We start from the raw sequence: 25,499 nt of genomic DNA, 5'->3' as shown, positions 1-25,499 counted from the left end.
TGAGGAACTGGAAAATGTAGAGAAGTGTGCTCCTAATATGTGCGCCTGCTCATCAATACTTTTTTCGACACCAGGGATGTCATAAAATGAATTGTGAATAGGGAGAAGCTGCCATTGAGTTTACGAACTTGCTCCCGCAATTTTTTCCACGTGATTGCGCTATTTACGGACGATACATAGTTCTGCCAAGATGTTTTCTCAGCTCCGTGACGCATGTGTCCTGATTTTGCTCTCGCCTTTTTAAAATTGATGACATTTTCTTGTGCTTGGTATCGTCGGAATATTCTCAAGGCTTATTTTGTTTCCTTTTTGCTTGTTTACATTCTTTCGTACACCAAACCTTGTGCTTTTGTCGTACCACTCTCGAAGACTGAGAAGTCGCTAGGCGAGAGGTAGCTATGATACAGGTTCTGAATATTTCATTGAGTTTGTTGACGCTGAGGTTATTGCAAAATATCTTACCAGGCTAGCTTTTTCTCGAAAGATTGACTAGTCGGTTAAGTGTAGCTTCCAATTGAGAGATTTGCTTGGGATGATTTAAGGTGATGATGGTATGGTATGGCATGGTATGGCATGGTATGGTAGGTGAGAATGGTATGACCAGAAAGTGGTCACTTCAATAACTTTTGTCCAGGACATCACAATTATAATCTCTAAAAACTGATGGTGAACTAAAAGATAAATCTAAGAGGCTAATTTTTCCAGTGCTAGGGTAGCAGTGCGTGTGGTTTCCTGTATTCACCAATCCTATACCGTTGCACAGTATAAAATCTTCTAACATGCGAACCCTAGTGTCGGTTTGTTTAGTTCTAGAAAAGGACGAGTGGGCAATAAAATATCTGATCAAAAGATATGATTCTGGTAGTTGTTTCAAAAGTGCTTCCATGTCGTCAAGTGTTACTTTTACATGTAGTTCAAGAGGAATGGAACCTACTGTGGTGGTTTTAAAATGAAGAACACTGGCTGCAACAAGTTAATATTTATTTTTCAGTTTGACTTCGCGATCTGCAACACTACTCTGAACAACAATAGCAGCACCTCCAGGTAGTCTACATGCTTGCTCTAGGTCGCAACGAAATACTTTATACTATTTCGGAACGTTTTTGCGTTGCAGTCCTAAAATGGTCTCTTGTAAACAGAAAACGACCTGGGAAAGTGAACTTTAAACAACTGTTACAGCACTGTAGTTTTTTATGAGTCCTCTACAGTTCCATTGGATTAAAAATGCCACCTTTGTTGTCTTTTTTTAAAGGCCGCGGAGTAACCTGTTTCTGGCTTGTCGAGTCCCGTTAATCTGGCCTTTTCTTGGCTTTAACTTCAAAGCTGGAGTGAGCTGTGCCGCCCGAGCGGGACTGACGTTCAAGGGTTGACATCCATCCCCTCTGAGGAGTTGCTGGAAGCCAGCGAGGAAACCGCGCGTGTGTTGGTTTCAGGCCTCCCACAACGAGGAGTAGCCTGGTTGTCCGCCGGCTCGAGGGACGGCCGGACCTCCTTGGGAGATGATAGGGCAGCTTTCGCTGTCCCGTCCAGGGGCGTGGATGGACCTGCCTGTGTCCCGCTAAACGGGGCTTTGGCAGGCGCCGGATTTCGGTCTGATGCTCCGTTCCTGCGCGCCATATCCGCGAAGATTGCCCTGGCTAGGAAGGCGAATTGATTAGATAGTGAAAATCGTTTACGTGCTTTGAATGAAATGTTTTTCTTTGTTTTCAATGTTAATATTTTGTTTTCCATCTTCCATGATAGGCAAAGCCTAGAATTCGCTAGGTTCGCCTTCGCGGTTTGCGCAGTGTGATGATGCTTCACAGTTCGCGGATTTATGTTCTCTTGAGGCATATTTTACGCATGTTTGGCGGCAGCGGAGATTTTAGGAGTCAAGGTCAAACCTGTGGTAATTAAAACACCGACAGTGGTTCGGAATGTAAACGCGGAAATAATTCTTTGGTTGCTATTTTTGGTCATCTTTTCTGATTTTTTTTGGTGCACCTTTACGACATTTTAATCAGTACCTCCTTCTAACGTCTTTTTCTGTGAGCAGGAGAAAATTATTTTCAGAAATTACACTTCTAACTGTATTTAAGGATTGGTGCGCGGTAATAGAAACTGCAACGTCTCCAAAAGATACAATGTTTGGGAGTTTGGCATGTTGCGTGCTATTGTTGATTTCAAGCAGTAGGCCACCTGTTAGTTTTGTTGCCCTGTAGCCGGGGTCGAGAGAATCTGTCAGACTCTTACCAACTATGAACGAGGATATACTTCTGGTTTCTTGCCCTGTTATTTCACTGACAATCAAATGATATTTTGGAGACGTCTTTTTCTTGTGAAGAACTGAGCTGATACACCGGTCCGCCTTCTTTTGTGAGGGCGATCGTTTTGTGGGAAAGGGGGAGCCATAAAAATATGTATTGTTCGACCATGATGCCAGCCATGCATCATGGAGCCCAACTAGTGGACGGCATAGGAACATGCTAAGTCCTGCCGACGTCAGCAGTACACAAGGGCTGTAAGCAAACATGGGGCAACTCAGGGTTGTTACGCAACACAAGATTATCCCTAGCCACCTATGAAAAGTAAAAAAATGAAGAAGAGAGGAGGAGACAGAAAAGTTGTGAGAGAAATTAGAGGAAGGTGAAAGGTGGAGGGGGATATGAAAAGACGGCTGCCAATTTCCCCCGGTCGGGTCAGGCCGGAGGTGTCATTCGGAAGCTGGGGCGGCATCGGCTCAGCCATTAGGATCCTTTCCTTCGGACATGGCTGAGCCACGCGCGGCTAATCGTGGGTGCTCGGGTCCGTGGTGACGCGCTGGTCACCATCATCTCCCTGCAGATGCTCGGGAACCCGTGGTTTAGCAACTAACCAACATCTGCACGCTGCAGATACCCTTCGGGGCTTGAAGTGGGATTCTTCGACCTGCCACATGAACGGCACGAGAGACGTGCGGTTTTATTTCCTCCACGTCAATGCCCTTAAGCACATGCAACAATGGAGGCCTGGGGTACCTCACAACGTAGCCCTAATTTGTAACATGGCTTATAAAAAGAGCGTTTTCTTCTGCAATGCACCACTTCACCTCTGCGTAAAGTTGTATTTTATTCATACGGGTGTGCTTGGTGTGCGGATGCGCATCATCGCAATGCTTTTTTCTGGAGAGAGGCGCATGAGGGTTTCTCGAAGTGTAGTGCACCAGCCCAGTAGCCTTGCTCGAAACCAGGCCTTGTCATGTTTAGCTGCTACAAGCAGCTTTCGTCGAACATCTTATAGGTGGGATTGAAACCACACAGTAGCTCAAACACATAATCGCAACATGGGTGGGGTATACGAAGTTCGTGATCTGTGACCCACATGCTACACCCGACACCTGCAAGAGAAAAAGACACGTCCATTTTTTCTCGATACTTTAAATGTCAAAAAAGTGAGAAAAATCAAATTCCAAACATGCCTGTGAGCGATAAAAAAATTACGTTTGGGATAAACGTGGCTTTTACAGACACAGTTAGGCTTCGACTGTAAGTTATATCACCAACTCACCCAATCTTTTTCTGCGCAGCATGTGATAGTGCTTTTTTAAAGCTAACTTGAATAACAGAAACCTTTTCTATTCCACCTTGGGGGATTCCCCTAAAACATTTGATCAAAACTTTTCACCTGTTTGCAAAAACGTAATGCAGTATTTTCTTGCGATGTTATTTTCTGTTCATGCTTCAATACCACTACACGATACAATGTTTATAAATGACTTACCTTGTGACATCCCTTGTAACCTACGTCTTTATGCTGATGACTGCGTGTTATACAAAATTATAAGCCTTGATGACCACTTACACCTTCAGAAATCATTGTCAGAATTTAGCTCTTCTTGCAACATATGCCAAATGACGATTAACATCCGCAAAACCGTTGTTATTACTTTCACTAATACAACGGCACCTTCCGTGTTTACTTACTAAATTAAAAATACCCCCTCCAGAGCGTTAATCAATGCAAATACCTTGGTCTTCTCTTTACACCCAACATGTCGTGGTCTAAACAAGTAGAATTAATAACCTCAAAGGCACTTAAAAAGTAAGGATACCTGCGTCGCGCAATAAAAGCTGCTCCTAGAGATACGAAACCGTTAATGTATCAATCGCTAATCCGTCCGCTACTTGAATACGCCTCTCCTGTCTGAAACCCTCATAAACAACGCAAAATTACACATACGAGGCAGTCCAGAAAAAATGCACTCGTTTCATATACCACATGTTTGGTAGGGATTTCTCGCCTACCACAGCACTTTCATCATTTGGCCTGCAACTGCTCTCAGCACGACGAAGGGCTGAGACTTTAAAATTTCTGCATTGTATTATTGACTCTCCGTGCCGGACCTCTGCAAATGATTATGTAATCTCAGCTATACCATTTAAGCTAGAAGTGACCACAGCCTAAACATCACTCCTTATTTTGCCCGCACGGACACTTTTAAGTAGAGTTTCTTTCCTCGTGTAATCGAATGCTGGAATTCTTTACGTGGTTGTACGCGCTCTACTCCCTTAAAACTGTTTTCAGAGGCTATTCAATAGTTTTGCATTTCTTGCATTTGTTTTTTGTACTAATATTGTCTCTGCTGTTTGCCACTGTTGTGCTCCTTATTTCTCTACATTGTTTTGTTTAGACCCGCCCCTGCAATATCCTAGGAGGGCTGCAGTATGTACAAATAAATAATAAAACAAATAAACATATACGCACATAAACAACTATCCTTTTTGTCTTTCCCAACGGCGCCCATGTGATGAAAGTAGCTCTACTGCAATGACTTTTGGTGTTGTGCAGCTATGTTATGTTCTGAGCTAATATTCTAAGTGGGCAGATCTGGTAAATTTATAGCACATGCGCGTTCCCGCGGTTCATTGGTCATAATTACGGACGCAATGTAGAGGCACGCGGCAGTCGGCACTTTAAAGAATGTGCTGTCTGTGGTCCTGGCCTTTAGGTGGCCAAAATCCGTATGGGCTGGAAGCGGGCGCTTTCATCAGCGGAGTGTGAAGGGGTGCAAAGCTAGCTCTCACTGCCACTGGTCTTCACTTGGGGGCCTAGTGACGGTCAGTTGTCACTGCCACTTCGTAAGTTCGCAGGGCACAAGGTATGGGAGGTTTTGATCTGCGCTGCAAATGTCTTAGCAGAGCCTGCTAAATTTGACCTTTAAAATGACAGCATACAGCATACTTAGGCAGACAGTAAATTCATTGTTGTATATTGCTAATTTTAGGTGGTTGTTAGGGTAATACAGGCATTCCGGCTTCAACTATGTTAGATTTATATGTGTGTAATTATGCTGTCGATGTGTAAACTAAATGTCCCCCAACGATTGAGCTTTTGGGGCTGTATGTTAGCTGCGCACTCATCAACATAACCAGGATGCCTCCTGGATATCAGCATTGTGGTTACAACCACGCGTTCAGCTTGACTACAGGACAGGTGCATGCTACACCACATAGGCTCGTTCTGTTCATTTACGATGATACTTGCTGCTCACAAGACAGAAGCGAATGTGGCTGATCAGCGCTAAAGAAATAGTTTGTGCCAGCGAATCGTAGAGGCTCAGCGAAATGCAAGTCACATAACAAGTTTATCAGAAACGACTTTCAGGTCGAAAGTGCCCGGAAGTGCGATATAATAGACAAGAACAGACAGGTACTGTGCCTCTATGGAATCGCTTAAGCCCCAAGCTCCTAGCACCAGTTTTACCGACGCCTCAAGTACACCGGAATTCTCTTGCGGAGCAATAGTTAGGCGGCTCGACGGGAGTTGCACATAGATAGAAAGTCGAAGTAGCTCCACATTGGCAGGGCCGCGGTGGCGATTCAGTTAAAGAAATTTATGGCTTGCGAGCGTTTTGGGTCACAAACAGCAAGGAACGGCGTTTAGCGAAACGAAGACGAAACCACGAGCGCCGACTTTCAACTGACGATTTTATTACACACACAAGTCATTTCCAACTTTGCCACCCTTATTCAAAACCAAACATAACAACAACAAAGATAAAAACCGGAAAACAGCCCAAGAAATGTGGTAAATATATGTGTGTGCAATGAACTCCTCAGTTGAATTGCAGCACTCGTTGTGCCTTTTACGTTTCATTCCTGGTCTTTCTGTGCATGGATTGTAACAATGTATCGCAACATTCTCGAACAGCTGCCAGTTATGAGTGCTTTGTAATCTGTGAAACTGACAGAATTCTTGACCCAGATATATCAAAGCACGTCTTTGTGCTCTTTCTGTAGAGCGCTCTTTAAACCGCATTCATGATATAACGGAATAGAACCGGGCGCATTGTGTTTGGCTGAGTGTGCATCCAGGCGCAACGTGCACAGAGTGAGAGAGTTAAATCACATTTCCCCTTTTCATAAGCAAACCTTGCATTCCAAATACATTCAATGTTCTGCGTGCCTCGCCTTCGTTCCCCCTAAATAGGCTCAGCGCATTAGTAGTCACAGCAAACATCATGATTTGCAGTCTCAATTTAGCATCGATGAATTGCTTCTTTGCAAACAGCTTTACCAAGGATCTTCATTGTTTCAGAACTACCCATCAGTTTCGATACACCGTCTTATTTTTCTATTGTACTACTAATAAAAGCACCGCACATTGGTACATGCCTATTAAAAAAAAGAATTCGACCTCCAAAGTGCGTCGTAGTGATCACCATGTATCTTAGTGCGGTAAATGAGTTCTTTTTAGGATTAATGAGCACTGCTGAGAAACAGCCAACAGATTTAGGTTCATTGATGTTCTCCGGCAAAAAATACCTCCATATAACATAGGACGAAACAATCGCAAACCAAAACTTCGCGCAATCAGTTGACTTTAACTGTCCCCGCCCTGTTTTCCACGAATGTTCTCACTGAAAACTTCGATCACTTTTTCACGTTTTTACCACCAAACGCAGCCAAAATTAGAGACTCCGTATTCATTGATTCTGCTGCGCGCTGCGGTCAAATGGCTGGCTTCCTGCGAAAGCGCCTGAAGATACGTAGCGCGGATGCACTCGGCATTTAATGGACTGCTTACTCGATTTTCATCAGAAGCATCGTTCACTACGTACGTACCATTATTGATGTAGCTGTGGCGGATCACTTTACACGAGTGGCAGTCTCGGTACGCTATTGTGAGGTTGATGTTCTTGTCTGGAGCTAAAAGAGAAAATTGCATGCTCTTAAATCCGAAATTCAGGAGCGAAAAATTCTCTAGTTTAAAGCCCAGAAAACCCCATCTTCCATATGCACTCCACAACTGATTTCCTAGCTTTTTAAACTGCAATATTTCCTCAAATGCATATCAACGTTTATACTAATAGCCAAACACATACTGCTGCGATTGTAAATATTTTCTAGGGTGTTAATGTTGAACGTAAATAAAGAGACGAAAAACAAGTTCTTTTGCACAAGAGGGTTCAATTCCTTGTTTGTGTGTTGAGAAAAGCGCAAAAAAATTACAGAAATCAATAATTTTGAAAGGAAAGGTATTTTGAAAGAAATAATGGTCCAAAACTTTACTTACAGGAACGCAGTTTGGTGCCTACGGGCAAAAGCTTAGTCGGGAGTAGTATTAAATCAGATAATTATTGGCGTATTGGATAACCATTGAGGCAGTACAGGACGACATGAGCTCAATATAATTTGGAGGGCGCGAAGCACACAGGAAAATTTTGTGCGAAGAACACCTGCATCAATCGCACTAATGCAGATGTCGAACTAATGTATTTAAACGCTTCCATAAAGAGAAGAGGAACTAGCATGGGCGGACAAAAACAGAAAATGAACCACTAGGTATGCTGGAAGCTAGAGCACAAAAAAAGGACTTTTGAACTCCGGGTCAGAAACACAGGGAGGGGCAACTGCATTGTTTAAATGGAGCAAAGAGCAGTCTTTGGGCCTGTACAGAAAACAGAAAAGCGAAATTGTCAAGGATTCGTTCTTTGTTAAGACAAGAGGCTGTTTGTGGCTAGATCAGGGTGTCTAATTTGGGAGCTACAAAAAGAAATTTAACCATGACACGTGTGCAATTTGTTCAAAATTATTAGAAACAGTTGAGGATATTTCGCTAAAATGTATATTTTGAACATATAAGCGAACACGTTTTGCTAGAATGTGGCATTATCTTTTCTGATTGCAGGGTTCAGCATAAACGAAGGTAATGTGAGTACATCTGCGGTAGAGAGAAGAAACGGCTCTAGTATTGAGAGCATAATAGCAGGGGAGCAGCCTAATTGAACTAGGCCATTATTAATTGCACAAAGAACGTAAGAATCGATGAAACTTTTATATCGAAGGGCTTATTTCTACATGGTATTATAGAATTATAAGTTGATAAGAGAGAGAGACAGAAGTGGTAGAGGAAGGACAGGGAGGTTAACCATAAGCATGTTCCAGTTGACTAAAAGCACAGAGGTTAAGGGGGGGGGGGGGGGCTTAAACGGCTGAGCCGAAGTAGAGAAAAGCGGTCCGTAGCCAGTACAGGAAGAAATACTGAGGAGAGTGAAGAAATACATTATATGCACCGAGATATCGTTACGAAGCGTGATGTGCTCTGAAGTTTTGCAAATTATCAAAAATCATGACTTCCACTGGCAGCGTTCCTTCTACTGTCTTGATTGACTACACACGCCGCTGTGCCTGCCGTTGCTATCGCGCTTCGGTAAACAAGCGCTTTTAGAGCCCATGCACTGTTGAGCCTCCAAGGAAGCTGTGTCGCCTGGATGCTTTTGACTAGCGAAAGATTCGTACCTTGAGCTTTGTTAGTGTTTGGGTGAGCGCCATGCAAGCTGAGGAAATATTGGACCTCTCGTGACTATCTTTTTCCAGGTTCTCAGGCGCAAAAAGTCATTAGTAGCATTTCTGTTACGAAGCACACTTCCATGAAACGTCACTAGATACCATTAGTGGAGACCACAGTCGATTCTTCTCGTGTTTTTGGGGCGCACCGAAGGCGCACTGCGGAGCTTCACTTTCTCCATCGAAAATAGAGAGGAGATAAAGGTAAATCTATATGTGTCTAGTCATTTCACTGCAGATATTTATGTACAGAAACAAAAAGGTTTTTTCCATTCACTTCCACTGAACCCTATCTTACGCTCCATGTCCACGCAAACTTTGACGTCACTTGCACACCCGACGACCGTTCGCTGCTACGCTTGCCTTCTCTTTGTGCGGACGCTGTCACCCTATAGAGGCGTATGTTATTTGCTGTCAGCGCTCTATGCTGTGTCCACGCTCGTTTCCTCTCCTTAGGTCTGATATCTTTAATTCGCGTTTCTCTCCTAGCTTATTATGGTCAACTTCTGAAGCTAAACGCCACCACTATCATTTTTCTTTACAAAGCTCACTGCGCGCAAATTAAATAAAGTGCAAGCATTTTGGTCTGATCACAGAATATACGCCTAGTTTTCAGTTCGGCACATCTTTTCTTTCATACCTGTTGCGCTCGCCTGTCGGACCAGTCAAAATGCTTAGCTTCGCTTTGTTCCTTAAAATGTTCTTTTTACATACGGTGCACACGCTATGTCAGCAAATGGCATTCACTTTCAAGTTCTCGCAGTAAAAAAAAGTTTGCTGATATTAACATTTCTGAGACAGTTTTTACACCGTTTTCATTAGTCATCACGGATGCTCCATGCTTTGATTTACGTTTCAGATCTTGGTCGGCCATTACGTGAGTCTGTCCTTACCACTAAAAGGCGTGAAGTTTAGTATGTTTTTTGCAGTGTAGCCAGGGGATGACATCAGCTTCAAAGAGGTGTTTCTGAAACGTAAAATATTGTTTATCTTTTAGAGACATATTTGAAGGCAACATAAAAGCACAAAAGCACTAAGCAAGAGAGCCTGGGACAACAATGTACCAATCCATGCTGTCTCACCGTGAATAAGGCAACGTGTTACAGTTTTTTGACGCAAACCATCCCATGTTACTTTCCAAAGTATTCCCCAACATACGTCAGAATTTGCGATGAAAAAATTTCCTAAATAGATATACCTCTTAATCACTTCGAATACCTTGCCAACATAGCGCCAAATGCTGGTCCTATCCCAGGCTCTCCAACACTGCCTTAGTTTTCGTGTTAAATCGTAGTCCCACCTTTCTGCTTTGAGAGTTTTCAGTCCGCAGTCATGCCATGCCATTCTTATTTGAGTAAATTAGCAAGTGATTTCCTCCATCGACGTAAGTTTCAGCTACTGACCAACTGCCGTCGATGACCAGCACCGTGAGAAGACTGCGTTTGACACTTCCAATGGGCTATACCAGTTTAAATTCAAGCTCTTTGGCTTGTGAAACGCCTGAGCAACATTACAAAGCATAATGGACGTTATTTTGCAAAGTTTTAAATGGTCCGCACGCCTCTGCATTTTACAAGACGTCATTGTGTTTTCAGCCACGTTTTTTTCTCACCTTGGAAAAAATATGAATCGCACTCACGACAACGAACAGGGAAGACCAAACAACACAAGCGCTTACTCGCAGCTTGGCGTTCATTCATGCAACGCACAAAAACAGAGAAAAACCACAAACAAAACAAAAACCTTCACTCAGGCGTATCAGGTTAAGTGTTCATGCAGGCGCATCAAGATAAGAAAACTGCTCTTCATGCAGAACCACCGTGGGGTCGGCATGAAAAGGAGTTTTCTCATCTTGGCGCGCCTACATAAACTCTTATTTTGATGCGCCTGCGTGAAGGCTTTTGATTTGTTTCTGGTTATTCTCTCTTTTTTGCGTTGCATAAATAAACGCCAAGTTGCTAGTAAGCGCTTGTGTTGTTTGGTCTTCCTGGTTCGTTGTCCTCAGTGCGCTTCATATTTTTTCCACGATCCTATACCAACTAGCTCAAATGTCGATACTTCTTCAGTTCATTTTCTTCTCACATTGTAGACCTTTCTAAAAAACTTTTCGTTCCTCCGCCATGAAGGACTGCAACAGAATTCCTCCAAATACTGTTTCTCGCGTGCTGAGATGAATATACTAGGCCATGTCTTTGACGCCGTGGGTGTTCCTCCCAATCCTGAAAAGATGCGAGCCTCATTCAAGCAAAGGCGTCAAATTTTTTGCGCCGTTGTTCGTAATTTCTTTGATTCGTTTAAGGCTTCGTCGGCATTGCTCACCCCCTCGTATGACTTCTTGAAAAGGATGTCGTTTTCTTTTGGTGACCCTCCCAAGTGCAAGCCTTCGCTAAGCTTGTCACATAGCTTACAAATGCACAGGCCATAGCACAGTTTGACGTAACAGCCCCTACTGAAGTACGTACTGAGGCCGGTGCGATCGCCTATTCCAGCCTTCTCCTGTCTCAATCTTAGAAGAATTACTTTATCACAGAACTAGAGTGTTTGGTCCTATTGCGAAATTTAGACCTTACCTCACGTCAGGGCATTCACAGCAGTCACCGACCATCATTCAATCTGTTGGCTTTTTTCTCTAAAAGATCCTACTGCTCGCATCGGTCGTTGGGCGTTAGGACTCCCAGAATACGACTACGCCTTGGTCTACAGGTCGGGACTGCCAAACAAGGATGCTGACTTCCTCTCTGGTTGTCTACTGACCTGGCAGGTACTCCTGAGAGTACACGCGTTATTGTCCTATTGGTGAAGAACAGCGCCAGGATACTTAGCTGCTCTTCGTCATAGATCGCTTAACAGGCGCCCCTATCGACCACAGACTGAACCGCTTTGCCCTCGTTTATGACATTTTATACCGTTGAAACATTCACCTCGTGTCACCTCACATCCTCCTCGTTGTTTATCTTAATGTAAGAATTTTTCGTCGTAGCACTTTTACCTTTTTTGACGAGCAACCTTACTGGTAAAACAAGGGCACTTGCATTCGCTCTTGCATAGCTCCTATTGTTTGGAGCATCTTTTTATCATTTATCAATCGCTGTTTACATGACCGTTTTAATCATTTTAATAATGACAAGGTACTTAAGTGTTTCGTTACATGGAATAATTTTATTTGTTTGAAACAAGCAACGGAATCTGTCGACTGAGACAACAGTAAACAATGTTTTAAATTATTTTAGACAACTTGCAATGAGGCCTAAGTTTTATTTTTGAAGTACCGGATAATGACGTGCTTCAGTTTTTAGATTTACAATTAAAGTTTTTAGATGGGCACATTTGCGGGGCTCTTTCCTCTCGTCCTCAAGACGGTCTCTTGCCGTAAAAGTATGCCCACTCAAAGGTTGTGAAAAGGGGAATCGCAACCCTCTGCTTGGAGTCCTTGCTCCGGAAGTTGTGCGTACGTTAGATACAAGCTATTTTTTAATAATCGGTTGGACAGGCTTAGTGAAGCCGGCTTCCCTGAGTCGGTCTTGGTACCTGTGGCGTAAATGCTTCTGTAGAAGGTGAAGGCTGGAGTAAGGAGAAATAAACCGGCGGGAAATGAGAGGCCTGTAGTGGTACTTCCAATTCAAATCACTCACGGCCTGAGGGAAGTGGCAACCTTCTTTAATGTACCGGTGGTTTCCTCTCTCCCCCCCCCCCCCCCCCCCTCAAGCTTGCACTGCGAAGCCGTTGCAAAACTGGCGAAAGCCAAAACGTCGGCTGTCAATACAGACATGGGCAGCGCTTCGTAAACTGCGCCACTAACGTCATTGAAATTCCGCTGTCCAGCGTAACTTCCTATATTAAACAGAGGGGACGGTGCGTGAATGACCGACTTAGGGAACAGGCAAAAGATAATGAAAATAATGAGGCTAAGAGACTTGGACACTGTACGGCTTGCGCCAATTGTACACCACGGTTCCACGATGTGAGGATTCTCGGTACGGGCAGACAGCAGTGGCTCGAGAAACTCTGGAAAACCTTTTAAATAAAAAATGGGGTTCGAGATGTGTCAGTGACGCTTAAGTTTTATGAGGCTAAGCGGGAGTTGCTTTCACGTCTACTCTGATAAGTTTGATGCTGATTTTGTTGTTGCCTTCTACGCGTGCGCTTCAGCAAGGAGGCCTATATACGTCCTGAGTTTTCAGCTAATTAAACAGTTTAGTAAGCGTCAGTGCTGCTCTCTTGTGTGTGTCTTCGGTAATATGTAATATGTAAATATCGGTAATATGTGTGAAAACCAAATAGCTTAGCAGTTAACTCTCTCCTCGTTCTTCCCACGAAACTCGGCACTATTTCTCCTCACGTACTACATGATCTACCTACTGCTGGTCATCTGGGAGTTTCACGCACGTTCGCCCGTGCCCGTCGTCGGTTCTTCTGGCCTAGCCTCTATCGCTAGGTCCGCCGTAATGTTGGTACTTGCGATCAGTGCCAGCGTTGGAAGCGGCCTACAACTCCTCCAGCTGGACTTCTTCAGTCTATTGACATCCCTCCGAACCCGTTCTACAGAGTTCTATTAGACTTGCTCGGAGCTTTTCCTGAACCACTTCTATAAATATACGGGTTGCAGCAACCAGAGATTATGACACCTGATACGTTATAACGCGGGCGCTCTACATCAATAGTGCCGCTAATGTCGCCGACTTCGTTGGCGCTCCCAAGCACCTCCTCACATACCGTAGCCTCACCTTTCTCTCAATAGTTGTCGACGACATTATTCGTGCGTGCTTAACTGGACACAAGTTAACCACCGCTTACCATCAAAACACTAACGGCCTCACTGAACGCCACACCCTACCCTTACTGACAAGCTCACCTTGTATGTTTCATCTGACACGCCGTGGCTGGGACACAGCACTCCGATGCGTAACATTTTCAAACAATTGTTGCAGCCACGACACTGCCGGCTACTGCCCGCTTTACTTCTGACACGGCCGCGAGCTTCAATTGCCCCTCGACACAGTGCTTCATACATCTGGCCCTCCTCTTTCCGAATATGACCGCGAAGCCTTTGCCCGTACTCGCACTCTCCGTATTGCAAGCTTCTCAAGTCTCTCAGCATGAGCCCTACAGCAGCGGCCACCTCGTCACTTCTTTCTTACTTGGGGCCATTGTGGTGCTCTGGACGCCTTCTCGCCGTGTTAGGCTCTCAGGAAAGCTCCTGTGCAGTTACATTGGCCCGTATCGTGAGCTGCGGCAAGTCACAGCCGTCACCTACGAGATCGCTCCTGTCTTCCCTGAGTTCACTTCCCGTCCTGCAGAGCCCAATATCATCCACATCTCGCGTCGCAAGCCCTATCATCTGCCCTGCTCTGACATTCTGCAATCAACCCAGCGACGGTGCTCCTGCACCCGGGGAGTGTGCTACGAATCCATCGACCCGCGACGACACGGACAAAGTTTAGTCTCATTGGAGCGGGCTCTCTGGCCGCATCCTTCGCGGTAGCCTGTTCCTTATGTACATTTTGTGCGTTTTGTTGTGTGCTTCTATGTGCTGCAACTGCCTTCTCCCTCGTAACAACAACGTCAGTGAATCGGAGATTGCTAGTGCGCTTCCCATCTACCCATATCTCGGTCTATTCGTAGCCCTACCGGCTCAATACCTCTTGCAAGCACAACGTGAATACAACTGGGGAGAATATGCCTCCATGTATGACACCCTTCTTGATTGGTATTTCATAAATTTTCCTGTAAAATGCTACTTTGAGAGGTTCCTGTCTAGTGCGTATAGATATTTTCTAGAATATTTGTATTGCATTTTGTACTCCCGATTACGCATTTCCTGCATGAGTGTCGATGCAAAAGGTAACCGGAATATATGAATGGCGAAGTACCCTAAGCAACTGAATCCATTTGATTTCTGTTGAGAGTCGCATGACCTAGACAACAGTTATTTTATTGTTTTCAACAGATAATTAATTAATAGACTAATAATCAAACCTTATATGTATTCGTGCCAGGAATAAAGTGCCAATGAGCAAGTAAAATATCGCCTTGAATAATATCCGGCTGATATTTTTCCTCCAAGACATCATTTACGCGGTTTCTTTTGCAAGCCTTAACGGAAGCTCCAAAATTCAAAATCCACCACGTGAGAGCAGTGCTACTTCAGCATCACAAAACGAGTCTCTAAGAGATGACAAGCCGTTTTTTTCTGGGGAACCCTTTCTCAGATTGGGCTTTATCTGAGAAAGGACGAGAGATATGGGCCAGCATCTGTCACGTGCTAGCATTTGAATATCGCTCCCTTACATATAAAGGGACACACAGACACCTTCGAACGCCAACGAATCATGTGATTTGTTTCATCGGCGTAAGGAGATAACTGGTAACAGGTTTCAGTCGCAGGCTTTAGGTGGAACATAATGTAATGTGATGGTTGAGTGCTGCGCAAATAGCAGCTCAGCATGCCCCCCACATGGAGTGACGCCAAGGTCCACGCGACGCATTTATTGTGACGTCACTGAACTCAGTGGTTGTTCACAGGAACAATCAGTGCTTGTCATCGAAGCTGACTTCATCAGGATTGCTGTAGCCCAGGTTTGCCGGTCGACCGTGCCGACAAGGTGCACTTCAGCGCTGGCGCTGGCCGCGACGAAAAGTGCCGGTTGAAAATCCTTTTTAAATAATTATCAAGGGCGCGCACTGCTGTTTCAAGCTATTTTCTGCGTTACCAGGCCTGTCTGAAGGAGAAAATGGATTCCGAAAGACTTTCTGTCTGTGCCACTTAAATGCCTGAAAATAAGTTTTCCTTAATGGTACCTTCCTGCTAAATTTCGGCCGACTGTTTTTAAAGATGATCTACAACTTAGGTATTGACACTTGCTTCCGGAAGGTAGTTATCTCGCTAACCGGTCTTTACGAGTGAACTAACTTTAGAGAACGAAATATAGCCCCGCGACTCTCAACAACACTCATTTAGTTAGAGCTCGTTACGTAACTACGTCTTTTTTAACTTCTTCGTTCCATTAAACTGGGGCTCCTGATATAAGGAATGATTATTTTAGGCATATTTCTGACAACCGGGTTGATGTCAACTCTGTCAATTGCGAATTATTTTTTCAGGAGGCCAGCCCGAACGCTCGACTTCTAAGATGTGGAACTCCTAATTCTTATTACCGACTGTCTTTGTAAATACCTTCTAAGCAACGAATAATAGGTTAACCAGGCTAAGCATCTACAAATCTGTTTCATCCCGTTTGTTTTGGATCAGATCCGCTTGGCATTTTTGCATGTTTCCATGAAAGAAGGAACAGTGAGGTGTATAGTGTGCAAATAACAACTTACAGCTTCTTGCCGGGAGGGAACTCGAAATACACGTATGCCGAGTCGCCGATAAAGGTACCCGTCTGAGTACCGGTGACGCATTTGCTCTTTCCACCCAAGTATGGATCGTCTTCAAAGTCTCTGTAAATCAGATGCCACGTTTCTTCTAAGGGGAAGCACTGAAATCGAGAAAAAAAGTACAGCGTTTAGTTGCCGGGGTTACACTTAGTATGAAATCAGATATTGAGTCCGGGGGCGCTAGCAATGTGTAAGCATTTTTTGGCACTGAATCGTTATATGCATTCCGATAAAGTTTTGCGGTCTCGCGAGAGCATAACAAAAGCAGGCAGAAAAGTTTCTTTCGTTTTTTAAGTTCACTGGGCGGCTTAAAGAACGCTGCATTTAAAGGAATGCTTTTGTCTTGAAAAGTCGAGGCCGCCAAAGTTTTAGCGAATTTCTTTACACCGTAGCGTGTAGACACGTCGAACAAGGACGCAATTAAACTTTTTTATTCGCCCGTCAGAAAGGTTAAGATAAAATTTGAAACTGAAACGAATTGATATTGCACGTAAAAGTTTTATCACAGCGGAACCACATTTCTTTTAGTGAATAGGCTAATACAAGGGCAAAATGACACATCTGCATAGGGTTGCCCCGGATTGTTTTATTATCGTCTCCGCGCTGGATATGAGACGAATGCACCAATACGTATATACCTTCAGTAACGCATGTTGGCGGGTAAATGATTTTGCGTTTTTTTGAAAAAGACATGGAGCCACAAGTGAAAGCACGCAAAGACGAGAAGACGAAGGAAAGGCGCCAACTTCCAACTGTTTATTCCGAAAGTGAAGCACATGTATTTAGAGCATCGAGCTACGCCCACTTTCTCACTTTCTGTGCCTTATCGTTGCCGACGCTTATCGGAACGCAATCTAGTGTCGTCATACGCGTACAAGATGATCGAAGCATCGCTTATAATGAGGTCTGCATTTTTGTTTTTTTGAAAGTCTTCTAATACTACCCGGCATTACATTAAACAACACTGCATTACAAAGGCTAGCACTTTCACGTTTCAACATGCATGACCAAATTTGCATGTTTTTCTTGATTATTTTCTGCCTTTTAGCTGTGCTCACTAAGGCGGTCTTTGATGCATCGCCCCGTTTGCAATATACTATATAAAATCCCACAAGCCAGGGGCATCGCATATGTGCACTCCTTCCACGCAGCGGACGTAGGCTGTCTGATTCTTAATCTTGCAGCCGAGGGATTCAGCGCCCCAAATCGGAGTAACAGTTTTGATAACTTCTTAGGGGCTAAAAAAAAAAGCTGTGGAACAGTGACATCACCTCGAATGTGAAAGGAGAAAACCAAAAGTTGTGTTTTTAGAAGCAGTGCACTCTCTCAAATGGTGTGATACGATAGCAGTTACCAGTCATATAGATCGCGATGTTCGTCATAGTACTTTTTATTTTAAAATACATTACCTGTCTCTGCTTCAGTCAGACAAAGATGGAAAGTTTCTGGTTATGAAAAAAGGCTTTTACAACGAAAAAGCCTTGAAATATTAAACAAATTGCTTCATTGTCATCAAGAAGGTGGTGTGAGAGTAAAAACGAGGTTTGTTAAGTTCTGTAAGGAGTTGAAACTGCGGACGCTGGCCAATGATATTGCCAAAAATAAATGTAACTCTCTCTTACTGTTTGCCGCAAAAAGCGACAAACTTGACTCGGAAGTACTGTGAGCAAAAATATTTCCTGGCAGCACAATTTTAGCATTTTTCTGGAAAAGAAAAAGCATCTCGTTCTTAAGTTGGACGACCCATTCCGGGCAAAGAACTCTATAGATGTTGCTGAATTCTTAGAAACACATCAAGAAATAAGACCGCTTTTTAGGGTCAATTTGGAAGTTTTTGTTTTGCTCTGTACCGCAAGCTGAGCTGCTGGCAGTGGTAGATCCATGAATTGAAGATAGAGGAGAAATGGCCTTCCGGAACGCCGCCGGTATGTCTGTGGAAGACCTTTGGAAAGTATTGGATCAGTATCTCATGGTCACTTTTATCGTTTTTAACCCCCAAACTTATCTGCAGAAAAAATATATTTATGGGGTCCTGTGTTGCACCTATATTATGCGAAATTTTTTTAGCAGCTTTGGACAGAGATATCGCCCAGATATATTTCGAAGGACCTGCTTTTTAATTTTTTTGATTTGCGCATAATTTTATGATCGTTTTAAATACTGGTTCTAAGGGTAGGTGAACGGAATCTGTCCTGCTGTTGCAAAAAGAAATTATCACTAAAAACAATGCAGCTAATAGATTTACACTGAAAATTTATATCGACTTCAGTAAAGCATTTGGTTCCATTAGTCACACAACCCCCCCTTAGAAGCTAGATCGTTATGGTGTCCGTGGGCTAACAAATACCCTTTTTCTGTCGTACCTAAGCGCCCAATCCCAATGTGTTGACATTAACGGGTATACTATTCTACTTTCCAGCAAATTACATCCGGTGTCCCGCAAGGCAATATTCTTGGGCCGTTTTTATTGAATGTCTATGTAAAATAATCTAGATATCTGCTGATGATAATGCCGTATTTGTATTATATGCGAATGATTCAGGCTTGTTCTTTAGCTCATCTAATGAAATAGATTTCTTTAAAATGACAAATACTGCGCTGCCAAAACTACTGAAATGGTACGAAACAAACAGCTTAAAAATAAATGGGATAAAAAAAAGCTATTTTATTTGCGCCTTTAAAGAAATGCTTGCCCTATCGTGATAAAATATATATCGTGAAACAGGCTAAAATAATAGGTGCCGTATTCTCCAGTCAGATGACATCGGACAGTCATGTTGAGCAAGCGGCTAAAAACAATCATCTGCGGTAGCTGCCTTATTTCAAACGCGTGATCTCTTTCCGATCTCCGCTATTTTAAAGGTTTACCACGCCTTCTCCCGTTCACGACCTCCACTATTGTACACTAGTTTGGGGGACGAAAACAAGGAAAACGTCAGTACGCTTTTGCATCTAGAAAAAAAAAAAAGCCATGCCTTGCATAAACAAAGTACCATATTTACATCCTTCAGCCCAGCTATTTCGTGAGAATCATGTTATCAATATCCATTCTCTACAGTTATCGTCTCTTCTACCAATTGTATTTTGCTAATAAAAACTATATTGAGTTCCTAATGACACTTTCAGGTGCAACGTCACAATGCAATATTTCTAAAACACGTGACCACCGTAAAATCTGATTCCAATCCACCGAACTAATTACCTTCTGCAGTAATTAAGCTATACACTAACAGTGTTGCTAAATAAGCTCAGGCTATCTAGTTTTTATAATGCTGCGTTGTAATAATGCGTTAAATGTTTCTAGACTATCCCGTGATTGCTGCTTCTGGCGAAAAATGGCAGCCCGTGCCATAAAAACATACCTATGCTAGTCTCATCTGCGATGTGTGCATTTAACGGTTCAGTTGTAATTTTGTCTGCATGTGAACGCTAGTCATTGTATAACGTCTTGATATCTTTTTATACGATTACTCCATCTATTATTTTTGTAGGTTTGTTATAAGATATGACTGTTTCCTTACATATAGTAATAGATATTTTGTATATAATTTTTTGTAATGATGTCACTGTGTTGCTTGCGCCGGCTCCCAGGCCTCGTCAAGTTGTTGCTACAGCTTTTTTTTTTTCTGGGAGACCTTCAACAATGTGAAACGCTGAAAAATAAAGGTGAGTTTAATCGAATTGATCATTCTTTTGAAGCTCATATTTCTATGATTATAAGTGTTTGTAACCTCAAAAGGCCGTGGTTCAGTGTTTGCACATGAACTCCCAAGTACTAAAAACTACAGTTAGACTTAAAAATAGCATTCCGGGAGCTGCATTTATGCTGGGGACACTTTCGTCGAACCAGCAAGGAACTGTTGCCTTTCAACTTCACCACATTCAAAAATCGTTAAATGAGCTATCACCTCTGTCTCAAACTCCTGTTAGCACCAACTGCATGCTAGTTTAGATAATCATATTGGCCGCCCATTAGCAGCTGGCTTTCCTTCTGTGATGTTGACTGCCATCGCTCAAACTCTCCTCCGAAAACAAAGTGCGGCACTCAACCAGAGTGGTCTGAAGATGGAGGCCCCCGCGCCCAAACCTGCAGGTATGACATATGTGCACAATATGCCGCACAATCTGAAAAAAAGTAGCTAACAGGCACAAGGCGCCGCTTGTTTTTTAAGGCCCTAACACGTTGTCAAAACTTATATTCCGGATTGGTGGCGCTGAAGCCCGCGGCTGCAACATAAAACATCAAGCAGCCTACGTCCACTGCGTGAAAGGCGTGCACATATGAGAGAGATACCCCTGTCTTGTGGGATTTCATGTATAGGGTAAACGAGGTGATGCATCTACGATCGACTTAGGGAGCACGGTAAAAAAGGTAGAAATTAATCGAGATAAACATGAAAATTTTGTCGTGCATGTTAGGACATGCAAGTGCGAGCCTTTGTAATGCAGGTTTGTGCTAGAAGCCTTCCAGATAAACAAAAACATCCCTGCGTGTCACCGATGCTTCGACCAGCTCACACGCGGCAGAGTTTAACTTTCTAGGCAGACACGAGAATGTGTTGCGATAAGTGCCATCAACGACAACGCACAGAATGTAACTGCGTGTAGCTCGATGTTATAAATACATGTGCTTCACTTTCAGAATAAACAGTAGTAAGCTGGCGCCCGTCCTTCGTCTTCGCGTCTTTTTGTGTGTTTTCTTGTACTCCATATCTTTTTCAAAAACATACATACAGGTGCAACAAAACCAGTACACGCGCTCAGGCCGACGCCTCCGCTGCGACCGTGTTTCCTTTTTGAACGTGCCTTTTTTAATAAAGCACATCAAAAGGGTCTGCCGATAATTTAGAACGATCTAAACAGTGTTGTAATCCTATTTTACACAACGTTATGTGCATACAATATTTAGCCGACGATATTTATCAATTTTTATACTATACGGAACTCTGTGCAGTTAGATGCATTCAGAGAAAATCAGATCACATCGGATATTTATTAGTACATGTAAACTCGTTGCACAAGTAAAAATACAGGAGGAGGTGCCCTAGTTCACGGCTTCACAGGGGCCTCCTGTAAGTGCTGACGCGAAAAAAAAAGGCTGTGGTTTAGCTCAGGTTAAAACTAGAGTGACGGGATAGCTAGAGTTGGCCGCGTGGAATTCTCTCAGTCGAATTGCGAAGTCAGTCTTTCGCCGCTCCGTTTCGCTGTGCGTTCCTTCCTCATCTTCGTCCCTCAGCGCTAGCGTAATATAGCTACCGCTACAAAAAATGCTCTGAAAAAGCACTACAGCAGCAGTTCAGATACATGGGTAGCTAATTAGTGCTGCAAATGATATTCCTAAAACTTTCGGCTTCCGATACGGCGGTCGTTTCGCGCCAGCCGTGTTATTCCGAGGGTGTCCGTGTCGCTTCGTCAGCACCTGACAGTTGAACTCGGTTATATATATATATATATATATATATATATATATATATATATATATATATACATATATATATACACACACATATATATATACACACATATATATATATACACACATATATATATATACACACAAATATATATATACACACATATATAATATATACATACATATATATATATACATATATATATATATATATACATATATATATATATACATATATATATATATATACATATATATATATATATACATATATATATATATATACATATATATATATATATATATATATATACATATATATATATATATATACATATATATATATATATATATATATATATATATATATATATATATATATATATATATATATATATATATATATATATATATATATATATATATATATATATATATATATATATATATATATATATATATATATATATATATATATATATATATATATATATATATATATATATATATATATATAAGTACAGTATTACGACAAACGCGACTGTTCGTTTTAAAGGTTTATTGTGCCAACAGTTTCGGGAATGGTATTCCCTTCGTCAGGGCAGCCCTGACGAAGGGAATACCATTCCCGAAACTGTTGGCACAATAAACCTTTAAAACGAACAGTCGCGTTTGTCGTAATACTGTACTTACACTTGTAAACTGGCGCATTGGAACCCCTACAGAATATATATATATATATATATATATATATATATATATATATATATATGCGATTACAGGCGGATAGGATGTGGAAAAACAGGTTGTGCATCTGTGTAATGATGTGCCTGACGAAATCCTACAGCGTTGAAACTCAAAGAGCAACCTGGTTGCTTGCTGAAGACAAGCAATTAGATTGTGTTGGTGGTCGGCCGTGTGAGGGCACTGTTATCCGCGGACGCTATTGCAAACTTGGCAGTGTGTTTTTTTAATTTCCCGGGCTTCATTTCCAGCTGAGACGTGTAACCACGTAATAGCTATCCTGCCGCAAACGGCAGCGTGAACCGTTTTTGAACGCTCTCTTAACTTTTGAAGGGATTATAATGCTGACAGCTTCGGGCATTTCATTGCACCTAAGAGTTTTAGCTGTAGTTACACAATATATACAGCGGTAGAGTTTTACTTGCGCTTGTGAAGACTAATACTTTAGGCAGAAACATGACCACAGATTCGCAATACATTTTAAACTAGCATTGTGCATGAACAGCGAGCTTTTAACTTTGCAGAGAAAACAACAGCGCAAAGCAATATTATATACAATCTCTGCCTCTTATCACAATACTTTATTATAAAGGTTTTGCATTGCATGTTCCGCCAAAAAATATGTTGAGTTATGATATCCTAAACAGAAACGTGATTCTGCGGAGTTCTTAGTAGAGGGATGTTGTTTATTATTTATTTATTTATGTACATACTGCAGACCATGGTTAGTTAGATCGAAGTAGGACGGGCACTGTACAGAATGAGGAAGTCAGAAAAATCACATGGCTACTTGCAGTTTACAAAAAAACGTACGCATTTAGGTACAAAGCCTGACTCGTGTCAAATAAGTCAGTGTTGGTCCGAGGGGGACAGAGTTCCAGTCAGCTATTGTGCTGGGAAAAAAAAATTTTACGTCGAAAAATTTGATTAATGTTGTCTAGATTTTAGTCAGGTATTTGGTGAATTACAGCGATGGTTGTCCCCCACGCTCAAGCTTTATAAAGCGTTTGCATTTCAGTCTCAAATAAACAGTTGGAAGTCTGCGGCTGTGCGGTCGTTTCTGTTCCTGTTCTCGTGTCGTGTCTCATTCGCGCAGTACTAACCTTTTTTCTACAAACCTGACAAAATTATTTTGTATTTTTCCAATCTTCTTTATGTTAGATGTCATATGCGGATCCCAGACTACACAAGCGTATTCGAGGTTTGGCCTGATCGAAGATAGTTAACTAAGAATCTTTACGTTGAGATGAGAATTCCGCAGTTTGTGCCTGAAGAAACATAGTTTTCTGAAGGCAAATGAACAGATTTTCTGAATGTGGACGTTTCATGACAGATGATGAGTAATTGTCACACCTAAGTACTTGATCTCAGTGACTTCCCTAAGCGGGGATGACCAAGAATATATGCATGTTTTATGGGAATCCTTTTGCGGGTGACGCAGAGAGAAAGAGTCTTGTTCGGATGTAAAGCCATTCTCCAACGACTGCACTAGTTCACTACGTTAGTGAGGCTATCATTCAGGTCTATTTGATATTGAGCACTAGAGATTTCGCAAAATAGCTCATTGTCATCTGCATATATTCTTATCCGACCACAGGCAACACTTAATTGGCAATATCGTTAATGTACAGTAAAAATAGTAAAGGCCCCAAGATGCTTCCGTGGCGCACATCAGTCTCGACAGGAAGACAGCCGGACTGTTTTCCACCAAGATCGACGTATTGTTTCGGTTGTTTAAATATACACTTATACAAGAAATTAGAATATGCGGGAGGCGAATGGAATGTAGTTTTAATATTAGGCTGCTGTGGGCAACTATGTCAAACCCTTGTTAAAATCCAGAAAGATTGCGACAATCTCACCATTATATTTAGTACTGAGGCAAAGGAATGAAGAATGGATACCAGCTGCGTCACGGTAGAATAACCTTTGCGGAAACCGTGCTGCAGATGGCTCGGGTAATTGTTTGAGGATGCTAGATACTGAGACACACTACCGGTGGTAACAAGTTATATGAGGCCAGCGTCTATGGTTTCGATCTCTTATATTTCGTTAACATCTTTTAGAGATGGTATTAAGTCTGAGTGCGTTGCTGACTTTGTGTTACTTGCTTTGATGTGCTGAATGAGCTAGCCCAGTCAAGCTCCTATAGAAAAAGCATTTCTAACGTGCATTGTAATGGAGGTTTACCTACTGATACGTCTGAGTTATTCACTTGTCATAATGTTTTTATAATCTATATTACCATGTTTTTTCAAGGTTTGAAAACATGATTTCAGCTGAACAAAATCAAATGCACGAAAACAAACTGCACGGTATGCACGCTTGATACGATTCATGATGACTTTTTCAACACTCTATCTTGGTTGGCCAAAGTGCGTTGTGGGCTCAATATAGGCTTGTGTCGACGGGATTTACAGTCCAAGTTCGTTGTCGTTAGTGGCATCACTCTGCGCAAAGCAATTTTTAAATGGCCACTTCCATCTTTAACTGGATGGCATAAGAAGATAATTCCTCTTAACGGGATTCGCAACTTCCTTCTGCTCAGCTTTTGCTCTGTGCATGCATATGTAGAACAACTCCTAGTTGCGTGGGAAAGTTTTCCCATGCAAACTTCTCACTAGAAAAGGTCTGTGGCTGACGATACTAAGCACATATTCACCTCTCTCTCATCTTGAAATGGGCCCAGGTCAGGATTCAGATCGAGAAGAGTCGGACTGGCTCCACACAAAAAGGCAGAAAGCAGGCAGCCTAACAGGAATTTTGCAATGCCCATTATGGCACCTTATGTAGGAGTAGGAAGAGAGCTGCCTCTACAGCCAGGTCGACATTTCACTGCCTCTTATATACTCCGCAAAAGGCAGGCCAGACACGGCCTGAATAACCAGGTTTTTGATGGGCAAAAAAGAGGCACTGCTCAACTCAATCAACAGGCCTACCCACTGAGCGGCAAAAACGAGGAAAGTTCACTAGCCTAACCACTCAAATTATTTTTCTCTGAAAGACCTCCTGAATTAGTGCGCAAAACACGTTTACTCTGAAGTCCAGACGGCGTAGTGGTTTTATTTATTACGTCGAGTTTGTGCGCTTACACTGCAACGACGTCCCATAGCGGGCATGAAGCTAGAAACCATTGGGCTGTAGCTTGTTGCGTG

General features: G+C 42.5%; 1 protein-coding gene across 1 annotated transcript; it reads right to left on the bottom strand.

The window, feature by feature from the left end:
* Positions 1-3,048: 3,048 nt before the first annotated feature.
* On the bottom strand, positions 3,049-25,148 carry LOC144122018 (uncharacterized). Its single transcript, XM_077655530.1, has 5 exons — positions 25,007-25,148; positions 16,131-16,288; positions 9,701-9,774; positions 7,083-7,166; positions 3,049-3,355 (listed from the first exon to the last, which is right to left on the bottom strand). Exons 1-5 carry the CDS (start codon positions 25,118-25,120, stop codon positions 3,228-3,230), a joined length of 558 nt encoding a protein of 185 aa, XP_077511656.1. The 5' UTR covers positions 25,121-25,148; the 3' UTR covers positions 3,049-3,227.
* Positions 25,149-25,499: the final 351 nt, after the last annotated feature.

Source organism: Amblyomma americanum, chromosome 2, assembly GCF_052857255.1.
Source record: "Amblyomma americanum isolate KBUSLIRL-KWMA chromosome 2, ASM5285725v1, whole genome shotgun sequence".
Classification (NCBI taxonomy): domain Eukaryota; kingdom Metazoa; phylum Arthropoda; class Arachnida; order Ixodida; family Ixodidae; genus Amblyomma; species Amblyomma americanum.
The sequence above is the reverse complement of the archived record's forward strand: the minus strand, read 5'-3'. Positions and strand labels throughout refer to the sequence as shown.

Coding starts and splice junctions, on each gene's coding strand:
- LOC144122018 (XM_077655530.1), bottom strand. CDS start 25,120: ATGGGCATTGCAAAATTCCTGTTAGGCTGCCTGCTTTCTGCCTTTTTG. Junction 7,167..9,700: donor AAACTTCACGCCTTTTAGTG/GTAAGGACAGAC, acceptor TTTCTCTTTTAG/CTCCAGACAAGAACATCAAC. Junction 3,356..7,082: donor CCACAGCTACATCAATAATG/GTACGTACGTAG, acceptor TTTCTCTTGCAG/GTGTCGGGTGTAGCATGTGG.